The 21496-nt window shown below is 43.1% G+C and overlaps 1 protein-coding gene across 5 annotated transcripts in view; it reads right to left on the bottom strand.

Moving 5' to 3' along the window:
• Ctnna3 (catenin alpha 3) overlaps nucleotides 1-21496 on the bottom strand; it is a 1468839-nt gene that overhangs the window by 1316108 nt on the left and 131235 nt on the right. For all 5 annotated transcript variants that reach the window (XM_021173456.2, XM_029482772.1, XM_029482775.1 and 2 more), the window contains exon 5: nucleotides 18403-18522. In XM_021173456.2, coding sequence (XP_021029115.1) covers nucleotides 18403-18522 — 120 coding nt within the window. The remainder of the gene's footprint in view (nucleotides 1-18402; nucleotides 18523-21496) is intronic.

Below are 21496 nucleotides of genomic sequence, written 5' to 3'. Positions count from 1 at the left end.
TTAAAAAAAACAATTATCCATCTTGTTCTACATCATTCCTGGCTTTTAAGCCTACTCAAACCCCTCATCAGCTCAGCAAGAAGAGTTCCAGCACAATTAACAACTGCTCAAGGCCTCTCCCCTTCCCTAACTACAGACCTGTAACTTCTTAGGAACCTCCCCAGAATCCCTTTATATATATACCAACCTCCTTGTACAGACCTCATGGCTCCCGTTTTTTTTACCTGATCAGATTGTAGTCCCACCCAAGTCATCTCCAGAGCTGTCTTATAAAGTTATTTGCCAACAGAGAGAGGAAGGAAGAAAAAGCTTCCTAGCAAGTTTTTTTTTACAATGTAACTCAACTCTGCTTCGCAGTGGCTAGTTCTGAAATGCTTCCCTGCATCAGTTTTCCTGAGTTACCATCCCTACATTAGGGGCGCCTCCTGGGGCCACTGAAGGTTACAGTATACATCTTTGTCTCTGTCCCCTTGTTGCTGACATGCTCATCACTGGAACCACCAAAAGGATCATAATTCTTGTCAATGGCTCTCGCATAAAAGTTGAAAAAAATGGCCAAAATGGTTGATTACAGAGGACTACGGAACTCTAACTTCTTCATTAAGCAAACAAGTTAGAACAAAATATGCAATTTACATTTGGAAGCAAACAAAGGATGAAAAAAATTGAAAATAATGTAAACAGCTTCATCCTGAAGTCTAAGTACTTCCAATCAGCATGCAATACAACGTTCTGCCACAGGTCATCTGCCGGGGCTTTGCGAGGCAGCCACAGACCATTACCTATGTAATTGCAGATCTGTCTAATAGGCCCATACAGCTCTTTTGGAACAAAGGTTTTATAATGGAGTAGATGATAAATACTGAACTGTGATGCTACCAGATGCTATAATATTAGGGGCTGTGTTTATGTTGAGAATATTAGTGTATGTTAACTCTGTACGCTTACAACCCAAAAAAGAAAAAAGATGAAAAATTAGACCCATAAAAATATAAAGAAAAACCCAATGTGCATTACAGGTTGGTAGTGTGGTATCTTGATATAGTAAGCAATACTAAAAATATTCCATTCAATATAGCGTATTTAATTAGTGAAGATTAATAGACTAACAGACCATAGAAGAATAGCTACTTATAAAAATTCTAAGATGCCCAACCTTAAATGTAGTTCTGTCTCTGAAAAATATTGATAACATTGATTTATTTTGTTGCTGTTGGAAACCAGTCTATGAAAGTGAAACTAAATCTGTGTAAACCTTCTGCACCACTGAGTGGGACACGCCCAGGAGGCCCTTGGTATTTCTCCTCACCTGAATGTATTTCTGAAATAAGTGTTTCTATAGCAGGCACATTTGGAGAACAAGACACAATGTAATAGTTGATTAGTTTCTTCTAAAGTGGCAAGCTTGAAGCTGTCCAAATGTAAATGTATCATAGAGACTGGGGGGGGGGGATGAGTCTGCTTTTTAAAATAAAGGAACAAACTGAACTTGCATTACATATTAAATCAGCCCTCTGGCCATCAGCTCCTGGCAAACAGAAGGCTTCGAGGCTGCTTTCTGAACTCTGGCCTCATCTAAGCAGCCCCAGTCCTCCTCCTGAAATTTAGCCAGTAGCACAGCAGACACTCTCCTAGAGCTACCATTAACACCAAAAGTGGTGATGGTAGTAGTAGTGTTTTCACCTGGCAAGGAAACAGTGTCAATCACAGTGACGTCCCTCCCACTGTGCACACAGGGGGAGATGCACACCTGGACAGGAGAGTTTCATACATTGGAGGTGGTTTTCATTGTTACATAGTAAACAGGAGAGTCAGCTTGATTCTTTACAGCGAAGGCTGCTGAGGGGGGTAAAACTGCTCCTGTCGGTGTGGCCAACTTGGAGTGGACAGCCTGGGCTAAGAATGTCCTCCTCCTCCTCCTCCTTTTTCTCCTCCTTCTCCCTCTCCCTCTCCCCTCCTCCTCCTCCCTCCTTCTCCTTCTTCTTTTTCTCCTCCCCCTCCTCCTTCTTCCTTCTCCCTCCTCCTCTTCCTCCTCTCCCTTTTACTTCTTTCTTTTTCTTCTTTTTTTCTCTTCTTCTTATCTCTTCTTCCTCCTCCTTTTCTTTTTTCTTCATCTTCATCCCTATGAACTGTTCTTACATTCAGTCTGTTCTCTTTCATTTGTGACAAGGTAGGGCACCAAAGAAAGTTTCTGCAGCTGTTGAAATATATAATCTACAAAAACATATTCTGTCCTTTCACATGAAAAATAAGTTTCAAAAACTAGAACTAAAAAGATAAATAAAAATGACAAACTTTTAGCTACACTGCAAAGAAAGATAAAGAAATGATAGAGGGGGGGAATTTATTCCACAGATATTCAAAGACTCATAAAAGAAAGCTATGGGGCTGGTGAGATGGCTCAGTGGGTAAGAGCACCCGACTGCTCTTCCGAAGGTCCGGAGTTCAAATCCCAGCAACAACATGGTGGCTCACAACCATCCGTAACGAGATCTGACTCCCTCTCTGGAGTGGCTGAAGACAGCTACAGTGTACTTACATATAAACAAATAAATCTTTAAAAAAAAAAGAGAGAGAGAAAGCTATGAACATGCCAGTGAGTTAGATCATCTAAAAGAAATGAATGCATTTCTAGATAGACACAACCTATCGAGACTGATATATGAAAAAACCATAAAGACACAGAAAATCTGAGCAGATTAATAATGTATAGGAAGATTAAAGAGCCAGTCACAGTGACATGTACTGTAATCTCAGGAGCAACAGGCAGGCAGAGTCTCTCTGAGGTTGAGGCCAACCTGGTATACATAGTGAGTTTCAGAAGGGCCAGGCTAAGTGCTGAGAACCTGTCTTGGGGAGGAGAAGAAGGTAGCCATTATAGCAGCAGCAGCAACTGAACAAAGTCTCCATGAAAGAAAAGCCTTGGGGCTGACTGCTCTTTCCTGAATCTAGAAGTCACTTAAGAAGGAGCTAATGTGGATCCTTTGCAAATCCTTCCAAAAGACTGAAAGGGAGTGACCACCTTCAAACTAATTTTATAAGGCCAGCATAATCATGATATGAAAGCCAGATAAGGACACTATAAGAAAAGAACATTGCATGCCTGTTGTCTTTGATAAACTTAGGTACAAAACAACACAATAGCAACAAAGCTGAAAACCAGAATTACCCAGCAAAACAGAAAGGAATCCTTAGCTGGGACGAGGGGTGGGAGGCTGGGGATAAGCACAGTTGGTAGAATGTGTAGCTAGTGCACATGAGAGCCTGAGTTCAATCCTCAGTCAGCAAGAATAAACTAAAAATGGAAAGAGGTGCAAAAACATGCTTTAGGAAAAAATAATAAAATAATTATAATAATAATAAATGCTAGGGGAAACCAGAGAGACACGGTTAGAAAAATTAAATGAAATTACACCCGTGTTCCTCACCCTGCAGAAAAATCGATTCAAAATAGATCAAAGACCTTAATGTAAAATCTGAAACTGCTAGGAACACATAGTCAGACCCCTTCAAGATATAAGTACAGGAAAGAACCTTTGGAAGAAGAAGAAAAACCTTTAATTGCACAGGACAATACCAGGAACTGGCAAGGAGGATTACGTGAAATTACAAAGCCTCAGCACAGCAAAGGGAACAATTGGGAGTCAGGATGGGAGGAAATATTTGCCAGTTGCACAACTGACAGTGATTAATCTTAGGATGTATAAAGAATTCAAAAGCTGTTAAAAAAGGCACATGTAGGAGCTGAAGAAGACCAATGAGATCCTCTACGCGAGTGTCTTAGGGTTTCTGTTGCTTTGATGAAACACCATGACCAAAAGCAACATGGGAAGGAAACGTTTTGTTTGGCTTATGCTTCCACATTCCTGTTCATCCTCCAAGAAAGTCCGGACAGAAACGCAAACAGGGCAGGATCCTGGAGGCAGGAGCTGATGCAGAGGCTATGGAGGGGTGCTGCTTACTGGCTCGCCCACCACGACTTGCTCAGCCTGCTCTCTTATAAGAAACCAGGGCCACCTGCTCAGGAGTGGCCCCACCCACAATGGGTGAGTCCCTCTCCTATTGTTCACTAAAAATGTCCTGCCTGCTTGCCTAGCACCTGACCTTATAGGGGAATTTTCTCAATTGAGACTCCCTCCTCCCCAGGGAGTCTAGCTTGTGTTAAATTGACTTAGAACTTAGCCAGCACCATGCCTTTAATATCAAATTAAAGAGTTTGGGGGGAGCTGACAGATGTTACCAATGATAAGCGGAAATGTGGAAAGACCCAGAAGCAAGGCACAGGAACAGGAGTCTGGTGAAACATCTCCCAGGTAAACAGCTTCCCAAAGGCAAGTCTACTAAGTAGCACTGGGAGTGCTTCCCCCATCAGTGAAGACCAGAAACAACGCAGCTACCAGAGCCTGGGCTAGACCTTCCCACACATAGGTAGCAGATGTGCAGCTTGGTCTTCATGTGGGTTCCGAATAACTGGAGTGAAGGTGGCAGGGCTATCCCAAAAGCTGTTACCTGTATATGGGATATGTCCTTCTACCTGGGCTTTCTTGTCTGGTATCAGTGGGAGAGGAAGTGCCTAGCCTCAAAGATACTTGAAGTGCCAGGATAAGGAAATATGGGAAGAAAGGAGATGGGGGAGGGGGGACCTGCTCAGAGGAGAAGGGGAGGAGGGAGAGGGAAGGATTATGGAGGGGGGTGACAGGGAGGGGAACAGTGAGCAGGATATAAAGTGAATAAATAAATAAATAAATTTAAATTTAAGAAGAGGAGGAGGAGGAAGAGGAAGAGGAAGAGGAGGAGGAAGAAGAAGAAGAAGAAGAAGGAGGAGGAGGAGGAGGAGGAGGAGAAGAAGGAAGGAAGGAAGGAAGAGGGGAGGAGTGGGGAGGTGAAGGGAGAGAAGGGGATGGTGTTATCTTATGTATCAAGTAGCAGAGTGGAACTGTATAGATGAGCCTGCTTGTCCTCTTTGTACTTCCTAATCCTTTAGGCGAGAAGGGCACTGGGGCTAAGAGGGAAGCAGCTTCTCTGAGGTTAGCTGATTTACCAGGGTCATTTGCAGAGAGTATTCCGTTTCATAGTACTAAGCACAATTAGCTCTCCGGATGCTTAGCTCTCTGGCCCTATAATAGTTCTTGATATCAAAGGAGAGTAATTTTAAATGCCTTTTCTCAGCGCATCATTGTACATTTGGTACTGCAGTTTTCAGAAGATGATCCAGGCTTCAGCCAGGTGCTGTGCCTGACCTGTGATCTGTGTCAGGGAGTCAGGTTACTCCTACAGAAGCGGATGCTTCAATGTCTTCAAGGGCGTTTGTCCCACCATTCTGTTTGCATCGGGCCCTGTCACAGAATCATGCCTAGTCCTGTGACTCTCAGTTGTCATAGCTTCTGGTGAGTGGCCGTAGTCTTTCTTGGGCTGCCTGATTCAATCAGCACAGTTTCACTCGATATATTTGGTTAACAGAGAAGGTCTTGGACCGATGTTTATCTTAGTCATTCTTTAAAACGTTACTGAAGACCCACTAAAATGGTGTGGTGTACAGAGAGTTCCAGGACAGCCAGGGTTATGTAGAGAAACTGTTCAAAAAATGAAAGAGAGAGAGAGAGAGAGAGAGAGAGAGNAGGAGGAGGAAGAGGAAGAGGAAGAGGAGGAGGAAGAAGAAGAAGAAGAAGAAGGAGGAGGAGGAGGAGGAGGAGGAGGAGGAGGAAGAAGAAGAAGAAGAAGAAGAAGAAGAAGAAGAAAGAAGGAAGAAGAAGAAGAAGAAGAAGGAAGAAGAAGGAAGAAGAAGAAGAAGAAGGAAGAAGAAGAAGAAGAAGAAGAAGAAGAAGAAGAAGAAGAAGAAGAAGAAGAAGAAGAAATTACAAGGGAACATGAGGTTATGTAAACATTTGTCGTGAGACAGGAAGCCCCCATCCAGGGAAATGACTCTGGCCTCTGAAGAAGTTATGGATCGGTCTAAGCAATGTCCCAACAGAAAGCTGGAAAATCCACAGACACTTTGTATAAGATTAAAGGATACTTCCGAATATCTGTGTTTGCTGGGTAAGTAATATTGGGCCCACAAACACTGCACCTTCACGGAGGTCCAGCGGTAGCTTGAGCTTTTATTATCATTGGAAGATACAGCTACTAGTCGAGAGCAACAAACTGGGGGGAAGGGGGTAAAATTTTAATAGAGTTAAAGAAGAGACGTGGGACATCTGATAACACGGTTAAACAAGATGGTGGAGATGACGTGATTGGAAGTTGAGCAAGAAGAGGGTGAAAATAGCACTTGGCAAATTAGAAGAAATTATGGGATGAGCATGTTTAACTTCTGTACCGGCTGGTTTTGTGTGTCAACTTGACACAGGCTGGAGTTATCACAGAAAAAGGAGCTTCAGGTGAGGCAATGCCTCCATGAAATCCAGCTGTAAGGCATTTTCTCAATTAGTGATCAAGAGGGGAGGGCCCATTGTGGGCGGTGCCATCCCTGGTCTGGTAGTCTTGGGTTCTATAAGAAAGCAAGCTGAGCAAACCAGGGGAAGCAAGCCAGTAATAAACATCCCTCCGTGGCCTTTGCATCAGCGCCTGCTTCCTGACCTGCTTGAGTTCCAGTCCTGACCTCCTTTGGTGATGAAAAGCAATGTGGAAGTGTAAGCTGAATAAACCCTTTCCTCCCCAACTTGTTTCTTGATCGTAATGTCTTGTTCAGGATAGAAACCCTGACTAAATCAATGTCATTAGATATTATAGGACATGAACTCCAGCTGAGAAGAAAAATACGCAGCAATGTTCCTTACCAATGGATAGAAGAACCAGATAAGGAGAAAACATTTTTTTTTAAATCAAATACCAAAAGGAACCATCTAATCGATGAAAATGAAATGGTTCTCAAGAGAAAAAATGCAGATGGCCAGCAAAGATTTGGGGAAATACCCAACATCCTTAACCAAAATTAAATGCTAGTTAAAGCCGTTTTGAGATTCAGAGTGGCTGCTGTTAACACAACCCACCACAGATACCAAATACACAAAGGATGCAGACGGATCAACAATGGCAAAATAACCAAATAAGTCAGATAGGGAGTGACCTGCACAGACATCTTTCTAAGGAAAAAGGAAGGTGTCCAATGGGTATACAAAATGATACTCAGTAACATTAATTGTCACGCAAATCAAAACCACAAATGCATTATGGCCCCTACCTATTGAGATGGCTATAAAAAACAATTTTAAGTATAATAAATGCTGGGAAGAGTTAACAGGAAAATCAATGCTGACACATTGGTGGAACTATAAATTAGTAGAGCTATTGTGTATATGTACTACTGTACTATATGCATGCCTGGTGACTGCAGAGACCAGAAGAGGGGACAGATCCTGGAACTGGGGTTATGAATGACTGTAAGTCCCCATGGAGGTAACGGGAACTGAACCTAGATCCTCTGCATGTGTGTGCAGGGCTATCAACTGCTGAGCCATTTCCCCAGCCCCTATCTTAACGAGCTTAGTGAGACAACTTCTATGAACATGGCAGCGGTGTGTGCGATAGTCAAGACCTAGTAAACACGGGAGAGGCCACTGACAAATGGGCAGATAAAGGAAGCATGGTATATTATATACAAGATGAGTAATATTCTATTATATATGAAATACAAGAGTGTTTTAGAATAATTTTCAGCCTTTGAAAAGAAGCAAATCCTTCCGGTTATAACATGCATGAAACTAAGGGGACATTACGCTAAATGGAAGCCAGGCAGAGAGAGTCAAATGTGTCATAACCTGGAACCTGACAGCATGGGACACAGAAACAGAGTGGGAGAGCCCTCATCATGACCAGAAGGAGGAGGAAGGGAAATAAGGACACGTTGACCAAAAGGTTCCGGTCACAGGATGAATAACCCCTGACACTAGTTAGCTATACATTGTTAGCCATTCTCCCTGTATTTGCCAAAGCATCACATTGCCAGTTTGAAATGGATACAGTTTCAAGAATTGACTATTTCAGTAAGCTTAAAATATGAAACATAAGGTGTAGGCATACATTTTTTTTGCAACCTACTTTTAATAAGGGTTCAACCTCTCCTCTAGCCCACCGCCCAGCAGAGGGAGTGGAAGACAAAAGTTATTAGGATGTGGGGGAAGTGGACCTGTTAGCAGTAGACCTTTGGGGGTGAGCTTGATCTTCTTGGGCAGCAGTTCAGTCCTGTAGCAAACACCAAATATGACTCAGCAGCTGCAGACCAGTCCTCTGGGCAGGGAGACACCAGGCACAAACCAATAGCTACAGTCCAGTCCTTTCAGCAAGCAGACACCAGGTAGCTGTAGATTAATCCTGAAGAAACTGCCAGGCTTGCCAACCAGCCTAAGGCGAGGCCACAGAAGTGGTAAGCTGCCAGAAGAACCTCACGAGCAGTTCTTGGGCGAGTTTCTCTCAATGGCAGTGTTACCTCAAATTGAGCTCAACAATGCTAGGTAAGGCGAACCAATACATGCATGTCATTGGTGAAGAATATCGAGGAGGAGCAAACCAAACCAATGCTCAGTGCTGTTCTCCCACTGTCTGTGGGGTCATATGTATACTCCTTCATCAAGAGTCCTTTCATGTGTCTACTATACCAAAACATCCTTCACCTGTGTCTGCTTCAGGAAAACGCTCTTTCACGTGTCTGCTTTAGCAAGGCATCCTTTCACCTGTACACTGGGTACAGGTATGGAAATAAGGTGAGACCCATCACCTTGCACAACTAGTCTGTGCTAAAAGTAAGGTACCTTCAAAAGAGATAGGCAAGGTGTTTTCATTGTTAACTGTCCCAGGATTCTCGCCCCCCCCCACGCCAACTCTCATCCCCAATCTTACAGACTTGGAGAATCTAAGACATGGGCAAGTAGCCAGCACTCTTAAGGTTGAAATGTTTTACCACCTCCGTTGTTCCTGTCAGCCTAGTAAATTTTAAAACAACCCATAACAAAGCCTTAACTATTTCAATAAACATTTCCCACTATAAAGTAGCCATGAGCTGCTCACAAGGCAGGTTATCAACAACCTTGTAAAAAATTAATAAATCTGCTCTGGTACGTGGAAATCAGCTGGAATGTGCTCTGTTCCACAGTCTCCCACCTAAGTGATTACAGTGACATCAATAAACTCAACTCTGAAGACAGAGGACGGGAACAGAATGGCAAGCCTTTGACTTAAAATTTGTCTCTCTGGCTTTACTTTATGAGTTTAATAGAAGATGCCTACTCATCCTGAGTGTTAACTACCAAAGCAGGAATCAGATTTTAGGTGTAGAGCCATTCTGAACATTCATTTTTAAGGAAAGGGTTCATAATTTTCTTCAGATTTTAACTATAGAGAAAGAAATTACCCCATAAAATATCTGTAGTTTATGAAGTAGTGAGAATGGCTGGATGGGCTGTGGCAGTAAACTGAATTAGGGAACATGAATAACTCAGGATCTGCTGACTCAGAATAACCTTTAATAACCAGTGCGTCCCTCTCTGTGTGTGCACATGTGTTTATGTGTGTGTATGCATAGATGTATATATTTGTATATTTGTATATGTATATTGAGGTGGATATGCTTCCCTTTAAATAACATTATTTGATTCTCCTTTATGGTTGGACAAAATACTGTTGTATATAAAACACAATTTCTTTCTCTGTTCATCTGTGGCTAGACATGCAGGCTGGCCCTATATCTTGACGATTATAAATGCTACAGCAGTGAGCACAGCGTGCATCTATCTCTGTGATATGCTGACATAATTCTTCTGTGTATGTACGCAGGGATGGGGGGTATTTAAATACCTTCCATGCTTTTACATATGGGGGAGGATTTATTTTAAATACCCACAACATCTCCCTTCCAGTGTGCACCTCAATAGACTGTGTGTCCGGGAGAATGAAGCACATTGGGGGTGGCTTGAATCTTGGTGTGCCTTGCTACTGTAATATTCCACATTTTAAATGGCTTGTAATGAATCCGTCAATGATAGCTGAGATGCTTGGAGATCTTCAGAAGCAGATTTATAAGTGTCATAAATAATCGTTTTGCTTCACTTGGTAAATAAGAAACAGAATGCCATCTAAGATAGACATGAATATTTTAATGTAGCAGTCTTTGCCTCACCTACTCTTAAGAGGAATGGTTTAATCAGGGTTCTGTCAAGGGAGCCAGAATCATTCCAGGATGAGAAAGGAAGGGTCTTCTCCCAGGTGAGCAGTTAACATATTCCATGTAACAACGGTCATTGGCGTGAATCCCCTGCTTACGGATTCCGCTGAAGCTCTGCCCATCCCACCTCCCAGTTTTCAATTCCATTTTTTTCTCAGTCCACGCCTCAGTAACTCCAGATGCACGCTTATCTTCAAAAGTTTGCAATAAAAAGTGTGTAGCCTCCACCTTCTTGAGAGCTCAAATGAAGGCTATTCTGCCATCCATTGTTCTGTAGGCAACACCGAGGGATGGTGGCACCTGACTCCTTCCTCTTCATATATCTCTAAGTGGCTGGAACCTCACCTCTTCCTCTTTGCTATATGTTAACCACAAGCCTGGCTTTATGGAGTCTTATATCCTCAGAGCGTGTAGATTCAAGGGTAAGATGGGATTATACAGTTTATGGTTAGTCCTTACCCGTCTGCAATTTTTAATTTTTATTTGTAGTCAACAAAGATTGAATATGTCCAAGGTGTTCTAAAGGATAATTGAGAGATCTATACATGACATATTTATGTAGTGTGCTTATTAAATAAACATATAGGGATTACTATAATCAGACTACTATGCCAAGCACCCACCTGGGCTGTGCATCGAAGTCCTAGAATCCACTCGTGTTAAACGGGAAGCTTGTGTCCCTTGACGGACATCCTCTTGTTCTGTCATTCCCTGAACACCAGATCCCACCATCTGACCTGCTTAGGTTCCACATGTAAATGAAATAACACATCCTTTCTCTCTCTCGGATCATTCCACTTAAAGCCCTCCCAGCTCATTCATATTATTACACGCAAAAGGATTTCCTTCTTTGAGGAAAAAGAATATTCTGTTTGGGGTCTGTATGCCATGCTTTCTTTTCCATTATTTTTTTAAGCTAGCATACAAAATGTGAGTTCCTATAGAGGATCCTCATACAAATGTGAGGCGTGGCTTTGCCTTCAACATACCTCCCACTCCTTCCCCACCCCCATTCCTCACCTCTCTTGCTTGTCCCTTCTGTTTTCTTGTTGTTTCTATTTTATACTCTGCTTCCCTCTTAAGATCTCTCCCTCATGTCCCATGGCCTCTTTCTACATTCATGACCTACATGCACGCACGCGCGCGCACACACACACACACACACACACACACACACGTACTCGCGCATGTGCGCGTGCAGAGAGACAGGCAGGCAGACAGGCAGACAGACAGACAGACAGAAGCTTCTGCTTGTGATGTACCACTTGCTTCCTTTATCCTTGCACCCACTTGAAACACTTGGATTGCTTTCCCATCGTGGCTGCTATCAGTGCTGCAATGAGCACAGTAATGCAGTTGTCCCTTTGAGACTCTGGCTTCGCTCGGATCTATGCCCAGAAGTGGAATTCCTGGCCATGTGGCGGTTCTGCTTTCTTTTTTTGTTTTTAATTTTTGAATTTTTTTGTTTCTTACATATTCTACTTACTGGTCACATGTTTATTGTTTGAGATTTGACCCCCACCCCCTCTGCCTCTTTCTTCTTCCAATAACCTGCACTTTGTTCTTAGATGAATGGAGCCAACCTAGTGTCATCTGTGTGTGTGTGTGTGTGTGTGTGTGTGTGTGTGTGTGTGTGTGTGTNGTGTGTGTGTGTGTGTGTGTGTGTGTGTGTGTGTGTGTGTCTGTGTGTCTGTGTGTGTGTGTCTGTGTGTGTCTGTGTGTGTGTGTGTAGGACTATCTCCTGAAGCATGAGTAGCCTCTCAAGAACCACATTCCTGAAGAAAACTGACTCTTTTCTGAGTGGCCATCAGTTACCATCAGGTCCTCAGCTAGGGGTGACATTCATGACCCCTCCTCTGCTATTCATGGTGGGATTTTGTCTGTCTTGACTTTGTGCATCGGTCACAGCCACTCTGCGTTTATGTGCACTAGCCGCTATCATATCCAGCAGATAATGGGTTCCTGCAGCTGTTCACTGCTTCTGGCTCTTACAGTCACCTGCCCTTTCATCTGTGGCCTGTGAGAATCATAGCCCAGATAATACAGGCATCTTAAACTCAGCATGCCACAGGATCTTACTCTCTGAGCACTGACCAGTTTTGGGGTCTCTGTGTTAATTACCATCTGCCACAAAAAGAGGCTTCTCTGATGAGGGCTGGGAGATTCTACAATCTGTGAGTATAAGGAAAACACTTGTTATTATATCTATAGCAGAGTCATAGTATTCTGTTCCCTCCTAGCACCTAGCACCTACCCAGTCATGGGGTCTGGCCCAGTTAACAGTACTAGGCCTGAGTTCCATCCTGTGGATCAGGTCTTCAATTTAATCAGAAAGCAATTGGTTACTCTCCTAATGACCCCACCACCATTGCACTAGCAGGCATAGCTCGCCAGGCCAGTTGTTACAGTGGCTCACAGCGTTCACACTTAAACAAGACTGTTGATGACTCTCCTGCCCCGACATCATGCTTACAACTTCCCACCTTTGAGAAAGTTTAATGGCTGTGCTACCTGGATCCTTTCTTGAGTCTATAAGCAGAAACTAAGTCCTTACTTTCTCCAGGAAGATCAGTGGTATCAGGCCTGATATTGATTATTACTGGCTTTTTGTTTTTAAAGAAATGTCCATACTGTTTTCCACAATTGATTATTACTGGCTCGCTCTCTCGCTCTCTCTCTCTCTCTCTCTCTCTCTCTCTCTCTCTCTCTCTCTCTCTTTGGTTTTGTTTTTAGGTTTTGTTTAAAGAACTCCCATACTATTTTCCACTGTTACTGCAAGTTTACATCCTTACCGAAGTTGTACAGGAGTTCTCTTTTGCTGTCTTTGGTCCTTCACCCAATATTTAAATGGTTATTAAGGAAAGGACAGAAAGAAAGATACCAAGTAGAAATTTACTGTTTAATTGAAGGCTGTTAACTAACCTAAAAGCATTTCATTTATTTTTTAATTTATCTATCTAGTTATTGTATTTGCATATATCTGCCTATATATATATATATATGCCTACATATATAAACACAGTATGACTAATTGTATTAATAGTTACTTGGTGTATATGATTTCAAAGCCTGGACAGGGAACCACAGGCAACTGAGGAATACCAAGAGCTGAAGGCATTTTTACAAAGTCAATTTCATCACATTCATTTCTGATTTGCTTCATTGATAAGACTTTGTTTTAAATTCGTTCTACTGAATATTCTGTTCCTTCTGGTCTTCTAACCACCTGAGAGGCGTGACGCTTAGAAAGAGGGAAAAGCACTTGTTCACTCCCGAGCATCAACACTAAGAAGGGATCATTCTGTGCTGAACACGGGACCCAGAAGGAAGTTTAGATACACAGGACATGGAACTTAGCTGAATTCTGGTTCTAAAACACCAATCCCCTAAGAAGTTATTAGCACAAGCACTGAGGGCTATAATTGTTCTGTCTTTCAAGAGATATCACTGTAAAGGCATATTGAAACCAAATATGCCATCCCTTTTCCCATTCTGTGTGTGTGTGTGTGTGTGTGTGTGCATGTGTGTGTTTGTGTGCACATATGTGTTCATGGGTGCGTTAAGAGGCCAGAGATCTATGTCAGGTGTCTTCTTCGATCACTCTCTGCCTAACCTTGTTGAAGGAGGAATTCTTACTGAGCCTGAAGGTCACTGATTTGATTAGATTGGCTAGCTGTATTAGGGGCTTTCCTATCCCCACTTCCCGAGCACTCGAGTTAAAGACACACACCTTAGTGCTGGACTTTGGGGTTGAATTTGGGTCCTCATACCTATGCAGAAAGCATTTTGCCAGCTGAACCCAGCCCTGTGCTAACTTCCTTCTTGAGAGATATTACTTTCTTTCATGTCTGCAGTCACCAGCCACCAGACTACACACATCTAAAATCACTCTAAAAATACTCTATTTTTAGAATAGTGCTAGACCCTATATGTACTGCGAGTACTGCGAACGTATATAAATAAACACATCCTCACAGACATCTAAGAAGTGGGTTCATGAGATTAACACCAAACAACATTATGAAAGCTATTAATACTAAATGTGTTAGATGCTGTGGTGAACTGTTTATAAATTTTAAAGGACTTTCTTTACACCTTATTATACCATCTGAAAACAGGCGCAAGCCTGGTACTCTTTCCTTCAGGTTTTGAAAGAAGAAAGTCAAGTGCCTAAGGCAGCTGACACTCTAAGCCTGCATGATTACAAAGCCCACCCTGGTCAGCCCTTAGATTCTCACAGGCAAATGCTGAGAACGAAGGTGACACACTGACCTGAGGACATCGGATGAGGTGTCACGAGGGAGACGAGGCTTCAGTGTGACGTTAAAGAATGGTTGGTATAGTTAAATAAGTAAACAGGAAGGGGCTGGATGGTCTAAATACCAAGTTATATAAACCACGTATGGAGGTCAGAAGGCAAGAATAACAGGCATGATCAAGGAGACAAGAATCAAGCGTGTGCAGCGAGTTTCAGTGTGGGCACGTATCTCAAGTAAAGTGTTTTAATTTCAAATATATTCTCATTAACATACAAACGTGTTTTTGTCCATACAGTGCTCAACTCAATAATGTCAGCTCTGATTTGTAACAAAAGACTTAGAGACCAGTGAAAATGAAATGTGTTTTATAATGCTATTGTAAGCATTGAGGGTAGAAATTAAGTTATAGTCTAAATTAGTAAATCTTACTTTATTCATAAAAACAAAAGCCCCAAGGAGATGTCTTGATTGACAACTGCCTGGATTGATATGTAAGTCTGGGATCTGTGCCACAGCTGGTGCATATAGGATATGCAATAGGATGAAGTCTGAGCGGGGAAATGCCTGGAAAGAATCCACTAAGGAGGCGGCGGTGGCGACAGACCCTGTCCCCCGGCTGCATGTATTCTGCTGCAGCAAAGAACTGTGAATACCACGGGACCAGAAAACCAGTCACAACGAAGTCTCTGTATCCTGTTCTCATAAGGTTTTATCCCGATAACGATGAATGAGCCTCCTGATCTTCGTGCTAATGATGCTGGATCACCCACTTCCTCCATCTTGGTGTGCCCACCCCACCTCTATCCCAGCCTCCTCTCTCGCCTCTGTCCACTTCCAACATTCCTCTTTTTGAACGTGGGAAGACGTGGATTCATCTGATCTGACTCCAGTGTGAGCATTCATTCTGTAGGAAGGAACAACCAAAGGCCGCTTGTGTTTAGGACACTGTACGCAGTAAGTTCTCAAAAGACACAGGTTCAAAGAAGGAACGGCCATGAGACGGTTCAGCAGCTCAAGCTCTTGGTGCAAACCGGATCCCAGGAAGCCTCGTGGTGAGAGGAGAGACCCGACTCCTACAAGCTGTCCTCTGACCTCGCACATATACTCCAGCGTGCACATGCATAAATATATTCAATATCTTCCTCCATACATTTTAAGCAATATTTTTAAAATAACTAAAACAAGGCACAACAACCTATTGCTCAGAAAGAAGTCTCTCCATCAAGGATATTAAAATATAATCATTGTGTTCAAGTAAAATAAATTTCTGTAGCATTTACATTTTCTAAAGAAATGTGTATATTTACAATAAAATCTCTATAAAAGATATATACAGAAGAGTTAATACATATAGATATTTCATAGAAAAGAAAATTTAATAAATCCATAAAAATTATTACAATTGATTGACTTGCCAACCTTAACTTAAGAGCTTGGGTGATGTTAGTCATTTCTTTTTTTTTTTCAAAATGGATACAGGAATAAAATAAATTAGGAGAGCGTCTGAAATCACGCAAAGAACAGTCTATTAGCATTTGTGTAAGGGATAATGCCCACCTGCATTTCAAAGTGAGACAAAACTCATTAGTGTTAATGCCCCGCAATCTGAAGCCAAAATTTTGGGCATGCCCAGTAACTACACCAGTCAGAGAATTGCCACAGTCAGATATTGAGACTGGAAACGGTCCACCAAGGAGGTGGCGACAGACCCTGCTTGCTTCTGCTGCCACAAAGAATGGTGGGTACCACGGGACCAAAAAAAACCATCACGGATGAAGTCTCTGTATCCAGCTCTTACAAGGACATTTTCTTGCTGAATTAGCAGTTTTACAGAGATCTGAATCTCTCCCAGTAAGACGAAAAAGGAAAAAAATGTACTTTTCACTGTGAGGCTAATAGATTTTTTTGTTTTTTTTTTTTTTTTTAGATTTTTTTTTTTTTTTTTTTTTTTTTTGCTTTAAAGGAACAGGAATGGAAGATGCCACCCAGTCAGAGAGCAGCTAATGTTCTGATGCTTAAGCCCCGCCCAGCCATTCCATGTGGGCGTGCGGTTTGGAGTCAGGCTGTCTTAGGACTTCTCTCCTGCAGCTTCTCTCCTCCGTACGACCATCATAGGAGAGTCACAAAACTCTTCAGCGGTCTCATCTACAAATGCTACCAATAAAACCGACTCTACGGTACGGCTACGACGACGTTTACTGACTCGGTGGTTTAGTCCTACTCTGTGCCACAGTGCGTGGCAGCAGCAAGGATGGTCTACAGACATACACAGGTCCACAGGCACCACGTGCTCGCTCTCTCCACTCCTCACACGTTACCTGTCTCAGTACGGTCCTTCCAAAGTTCTGCTCGCCCACCCTGGAAGTGCTAGAATCTAATCACTGTTACCCGAAACGCGCTAATGCGAAAGGATCGGGCGAGAGGATGGGCAGTCAACTCAAATGCCCCATGGTGGGATCTTGGGAACAAAACTGAGCTGAAAAGGATTCAAGGCCAAAGCAGTGGTCCGTGGTGTGAGCGCTGAGCAGCAGGAACCGGGAACTGACTGTGGTAGCAGCTCTCAGCAACACTGGCTCCCTGTGTTAGATCTGCTAACACCCAGGCCAGCAGTAGTTTAAAAAGAAAACGAAACACACACGCACACATAAATGCTTACCATGTTCTTTTTCTGTATAAAGTATTGTGGAGATAGTCCGTTTGTCCTCGTCTAGAATATTCCATAAAACAAACGTAACTAGGCGGGCAGTGGGAGGCAGAGGCAGGCAGATTTCTGAGTTCGAGGTCAGCCTGGTCTACAGCGTGAGTTCCAGGACAGCCAGGGCTACACAGAGAAACCCTGTCTCAAAAAAATCAAAAATAAATAAATAATTAAATAAAATGTAACTCTTAGAGAAATAAGGCCACAGAAAGGTTAAATACTCAATTTTGAAGAGAAACTTTTTCCACCTCTTTGATAGAGCAAGAACCTAGAAACACAATTCTATTCTTGGGCTAATTTCTAAGCCATATCATATAGACTTAATATGGTTTAACAAAAACACTGCTTTGAAAGTCCATATATCAAAGGCCCAGAACTTGTAAATCGGGCAATAGCGAGACGATTGCACTCTCTGCAGACAGGTCATCCGTGTAGCCAAGATTCTAGACACCAGCTACCATTTTCAGGCAACCTAATTTAACCCGCTGAGGGACTGCTCTGATCCAAGTAAGCCTTCCAACAAAGTAAAAGCTTGACGACACTGACACCTAGTGGCCATACAGGAACTGCAGCCAGACTCTGCCTGAAAAGGACTGCCAGCCACTGCGGCAGTGTGGTCTACAGGATGCACGGACTGTATCCTTGTGAAGCCTGAGTGTGGGCAGTACCGATCCTACAAGCAATCTTACAAAGGTTTGATTTGTCTCCAGGATTATCTTGGGACTCTCCAATCGAGCCAAGAGGCATGCACTTGTTAAGAATCCTTCCCTTTAACCTTGCACATTTATTTAACAAGGTTTTACTCATCTTCAAAGATCAAAAAGCAAAGTTGGAGGCCAAACGCTATTGTTGAAAACAGGTGAGTCTCTATCCTCACTTTGCAGGTTCATCCATACGCTTTTCCTGGTCTTTGGGTGGTTTTTTTTTCCCCCCCTTGGTTATACCCTACCAAATACAAAAGCCATGTGGCCAGGCCGTCCTAGAAGCTCTTCTTTGTGCTGCTGAGACGTCATTACCAAAGGGTAGTTAGACCTTCACAGAACCGCGGGAATCTTCTTTTAAAGGAATAAAAGGACATGTGCAGAAACCCCTAAAGTACCCATCTAAAAGCCAGGACCGCACTGCACACTGTAGGTAGCAAGATGAACACGGGGCGATCGACACAAGCTATTTCTGCCCCAATCATTAGAAGTTAAGTTTCCCGACCTGTCTGCACCTCCACAGGAGGGACAGCGGGAAGCCTGAATTGCTCTTATTTTCCACCGGAGGAGAGCACCGAATCCTACCTGCTGGCGTTTGAAGGCCAAATAATCCAGGCTTTCCAGCTCCTTCCCGAGCTTCTGGTAGGTTCTCTGGAGGTCGGACTTGTTGGAAACATTTTTGAGAGACTCGAATGTTCTTTGGAACTGAAAACGGAAAGAAAAGCAGATGATAATGGTGACATGTTTTCTTCAAATTCCCTGCTAGATGACAGAGTCAACAGTATGCTTCAGTTTTACCCACCGTAACTCAGAGACAACAAATGCTAACTATCTTTCAATGGACTAATTAGGGGTGATCATAAAGGGATAGAGACTGTATGTGTGTAGCACCGATATGCATGAATAAGAGCTTCTGTCCACCCTCATCGTAACAAGAAGAGCATATGTCATTCAAAATAAAAGAATTTTCATGCCCCCCAAAAATGAGATTTAATGTAGAATTTTAAGTCTAACAATAAGTCTAATTATTATAAGATTCTTAGGGCTGGAGAGAGGTTTCAGTCAGTAAAGTATATGCTACGAAAGCTTGAGAGCCTGAGTTTGAACCCCGACACTACATGGAAAAGCTGGGTGTGGCTGTTCATATCTGCAATCCCAACACTGGGGAAGCAACCACCCAAGATCCATGGCCAGCCAGGCTAGCCAAGGAGCGAGCTTCACCACCACTTCACTAAGCCAGCGTAATCCCTTGTCACATTCAAAATCTCTGTCCCTAAAGCCACAGATAAGGGTGGTTCCCACCCCTCATCACATCTCTTTACAGCAGATGGAGATCGTTACAGAAAACCACGACCAATCCAAGTGCAGACACCTGTGCCTCAGGCTCAGAGATCAGTGGGGTAGGGGGAAGACTGCAAGAACCAGAGGAACCACTTGCTGTGAGATTCTGACTCCTAGAAGTGTCAGAGAAGCCACACCCATAAAGCCTCACTAACATGGCTGCCTAGGCATGAGCTGAAAAAGGAAGACACCGATAGACGGGGTTGACGTGAAAGAAAGGAAACTCAGGGGGCCTCGACCCTAGAGAACCACAGGCAGCTCCTCAGTTGCTGAAGTCTTCCTCGGGGAGAGCACACCGTGTGTATATATGTATGTATGTGAGTGTGTGTGTGTGTGTGTGTGTGTGTGTGTGTGTGTAACAACAAAGAAAACGAGGCCATTAATTTGGATGAGAGCAAGAGGAAGGTACATGGGAAGGATTGGAGAGGCGGAGGGAAGTGGGTAAATAATGTAATGATAATTTTTAACTAAATGAGCTTAAAATTTTTAAATACACTGGAGAGTGACTTAGGAATGCGTCTGATGTTGCCCTCTGGTCTCTGCATCCACATGCAAAAAGGTCCATGCCAAGAGACAGACAGAGGGAGACAGACAGAGAGACAGATAGACAGACAGATGGAGGGAAGGAAACAGAGAGGGGAGGGAGAGAGAGAGAGAAAAGTGGGTCTGGGAGAGGACAAAAGAGAGAGTAGGGCAGTAAATATCACCAACTATATTATACACATGCATGAAAATATCACAGTAAGATCCATCGTCAATATATGCTAACAAAGGCATTCTCAATCAAGTTTTCACATGCCAATCATGGAAACCAACAAATGTATGGAAAGTTTGCTGCTCCCACATGCCCATGGCGTGGCGTGAGATGTGCCTTGGGTCTGCAGAGGATCCACAAAGAGCAGGTCACTCAGAGAGGAAGATCTCTCAGAGCTTGCGTTTTCGAGGAGGGAAGAGTACTTCCGGGTTAGTGGCCAAAGCAGGTTAGTAACCGATGAGTTACAAGATCGAGGAGTCAGATTGCTCCTGTCCCTTCTCCAGCGGCATGCTGGATAAAGAGGTGACAGATTGCAGTGGGTCACAGAATACTTCCCGCCACTGATAGGTAAGTAAAAGGAACTCACAAGAAACTGAAGCCATGGTTTGTTTCAGTGAATTCGAGCATACTTTGTCAGTGGCTGAGCGTGTCACCTGATATGATTGTCACTTGCTCTTTTATTTCATGGGTCTCATATTCATGTCTATGGATAGAGATGTGACCATTTAAACACACCAGAATCCCACTACAGCTGTGACTCCATGAGACAGGCCAATAAGATTGTGTGGGGTAGAATTAAGTTCCCAGGGATAGTCTGATCCTCGGGGTATCAAGCACTACAGCATGAGCCGTGAAAGAATGGCGCTCTCCTGGGTGACATCCTCCATTTTGTGAAGGCGCCATGTTTACTTCAATCCAATGGGAAGAGAAAAGTGAGATGCAAATTAAGTTCAACAAATACCACTTAGCACTTCCTCTCATCCAAATGCTATGAATAGGCCTTGTATCGATGGCTCAGCGGTTAAGAGCACTGACTGCTTTTCCAAAGGTCCTGAGTTCAAATCCCAGCAACCACATGATGGATCCATAATGAGATCTGACGACCTCTTCTGGTGTGTCTGATGACATCTACAGTGTACTTACATATAATAATAAATCTTTGGGCCAGAGCAAACGGGGCTGGAGGGAGCAGAGGTCCTGAGTTCCATTCCCAGCAACCACATGGCTCACAACCATCTGTACAGCTATAGTGTACTCATATACATTAAAATAAATAAATAAATCTTTTTTAAAAATGTTATGAATATAAAACATATTTTCTTCCCTGGGTGTGATTCCTTGGCTCAGGGAATGTCACTATTAGAAGGTGTGGCCCTGTTGGAGTAGGTGTGTCACTGTGGGTGGGGCATTAAGACCCTCATCCTAGCTGCCTGGAAGCCAGTCTTCTGCTAGTGGCCTTCAGATGAAGATGTAGAACTCTCAGCTCCTCCTGCACCATGCCTGCCTGGACACTGCCATGTTCCCACCTTGATGATAATGGGCTGAACCTCTGAACCTGTAAGCCAGCCCAATTAAATGTTGTCCTTTATAAGACTTGCCTTGGTCATAGTGTCTCTTCTCAGCAATGGAAACTCTAAGACACTGGGGGAACTTAAAGATTAGAGGCGGAGCATTTGACAAGATCCAACACCCATTCACGATAAAAGTCTTGGAAAGATCAGGAATTCAAGGCNCATACCTAAACATGATAAAAGCAATCTACAGCAAACCAGTAGCCAACATCAAAGTAAATGGTGAGAAGCT

This window comes from Mus caroli, chromosome 10 (genome assembly GCF_900094665.2).
Source record: "Mus caroli chromosome 10, CAROLI_EIJ_v1.1, whole genome shotgun sequence".
NCBI classification, from domain to species: Eukaryota; Metazoa; Chordata; class Mammalia; order Rodentia; family Muridae; genus Mus; species Mus caroli.
Note: the sequence above shows the minus strand (reverse complement) of the source record. Positions and strands in the feature narration are given on the sequence as shown.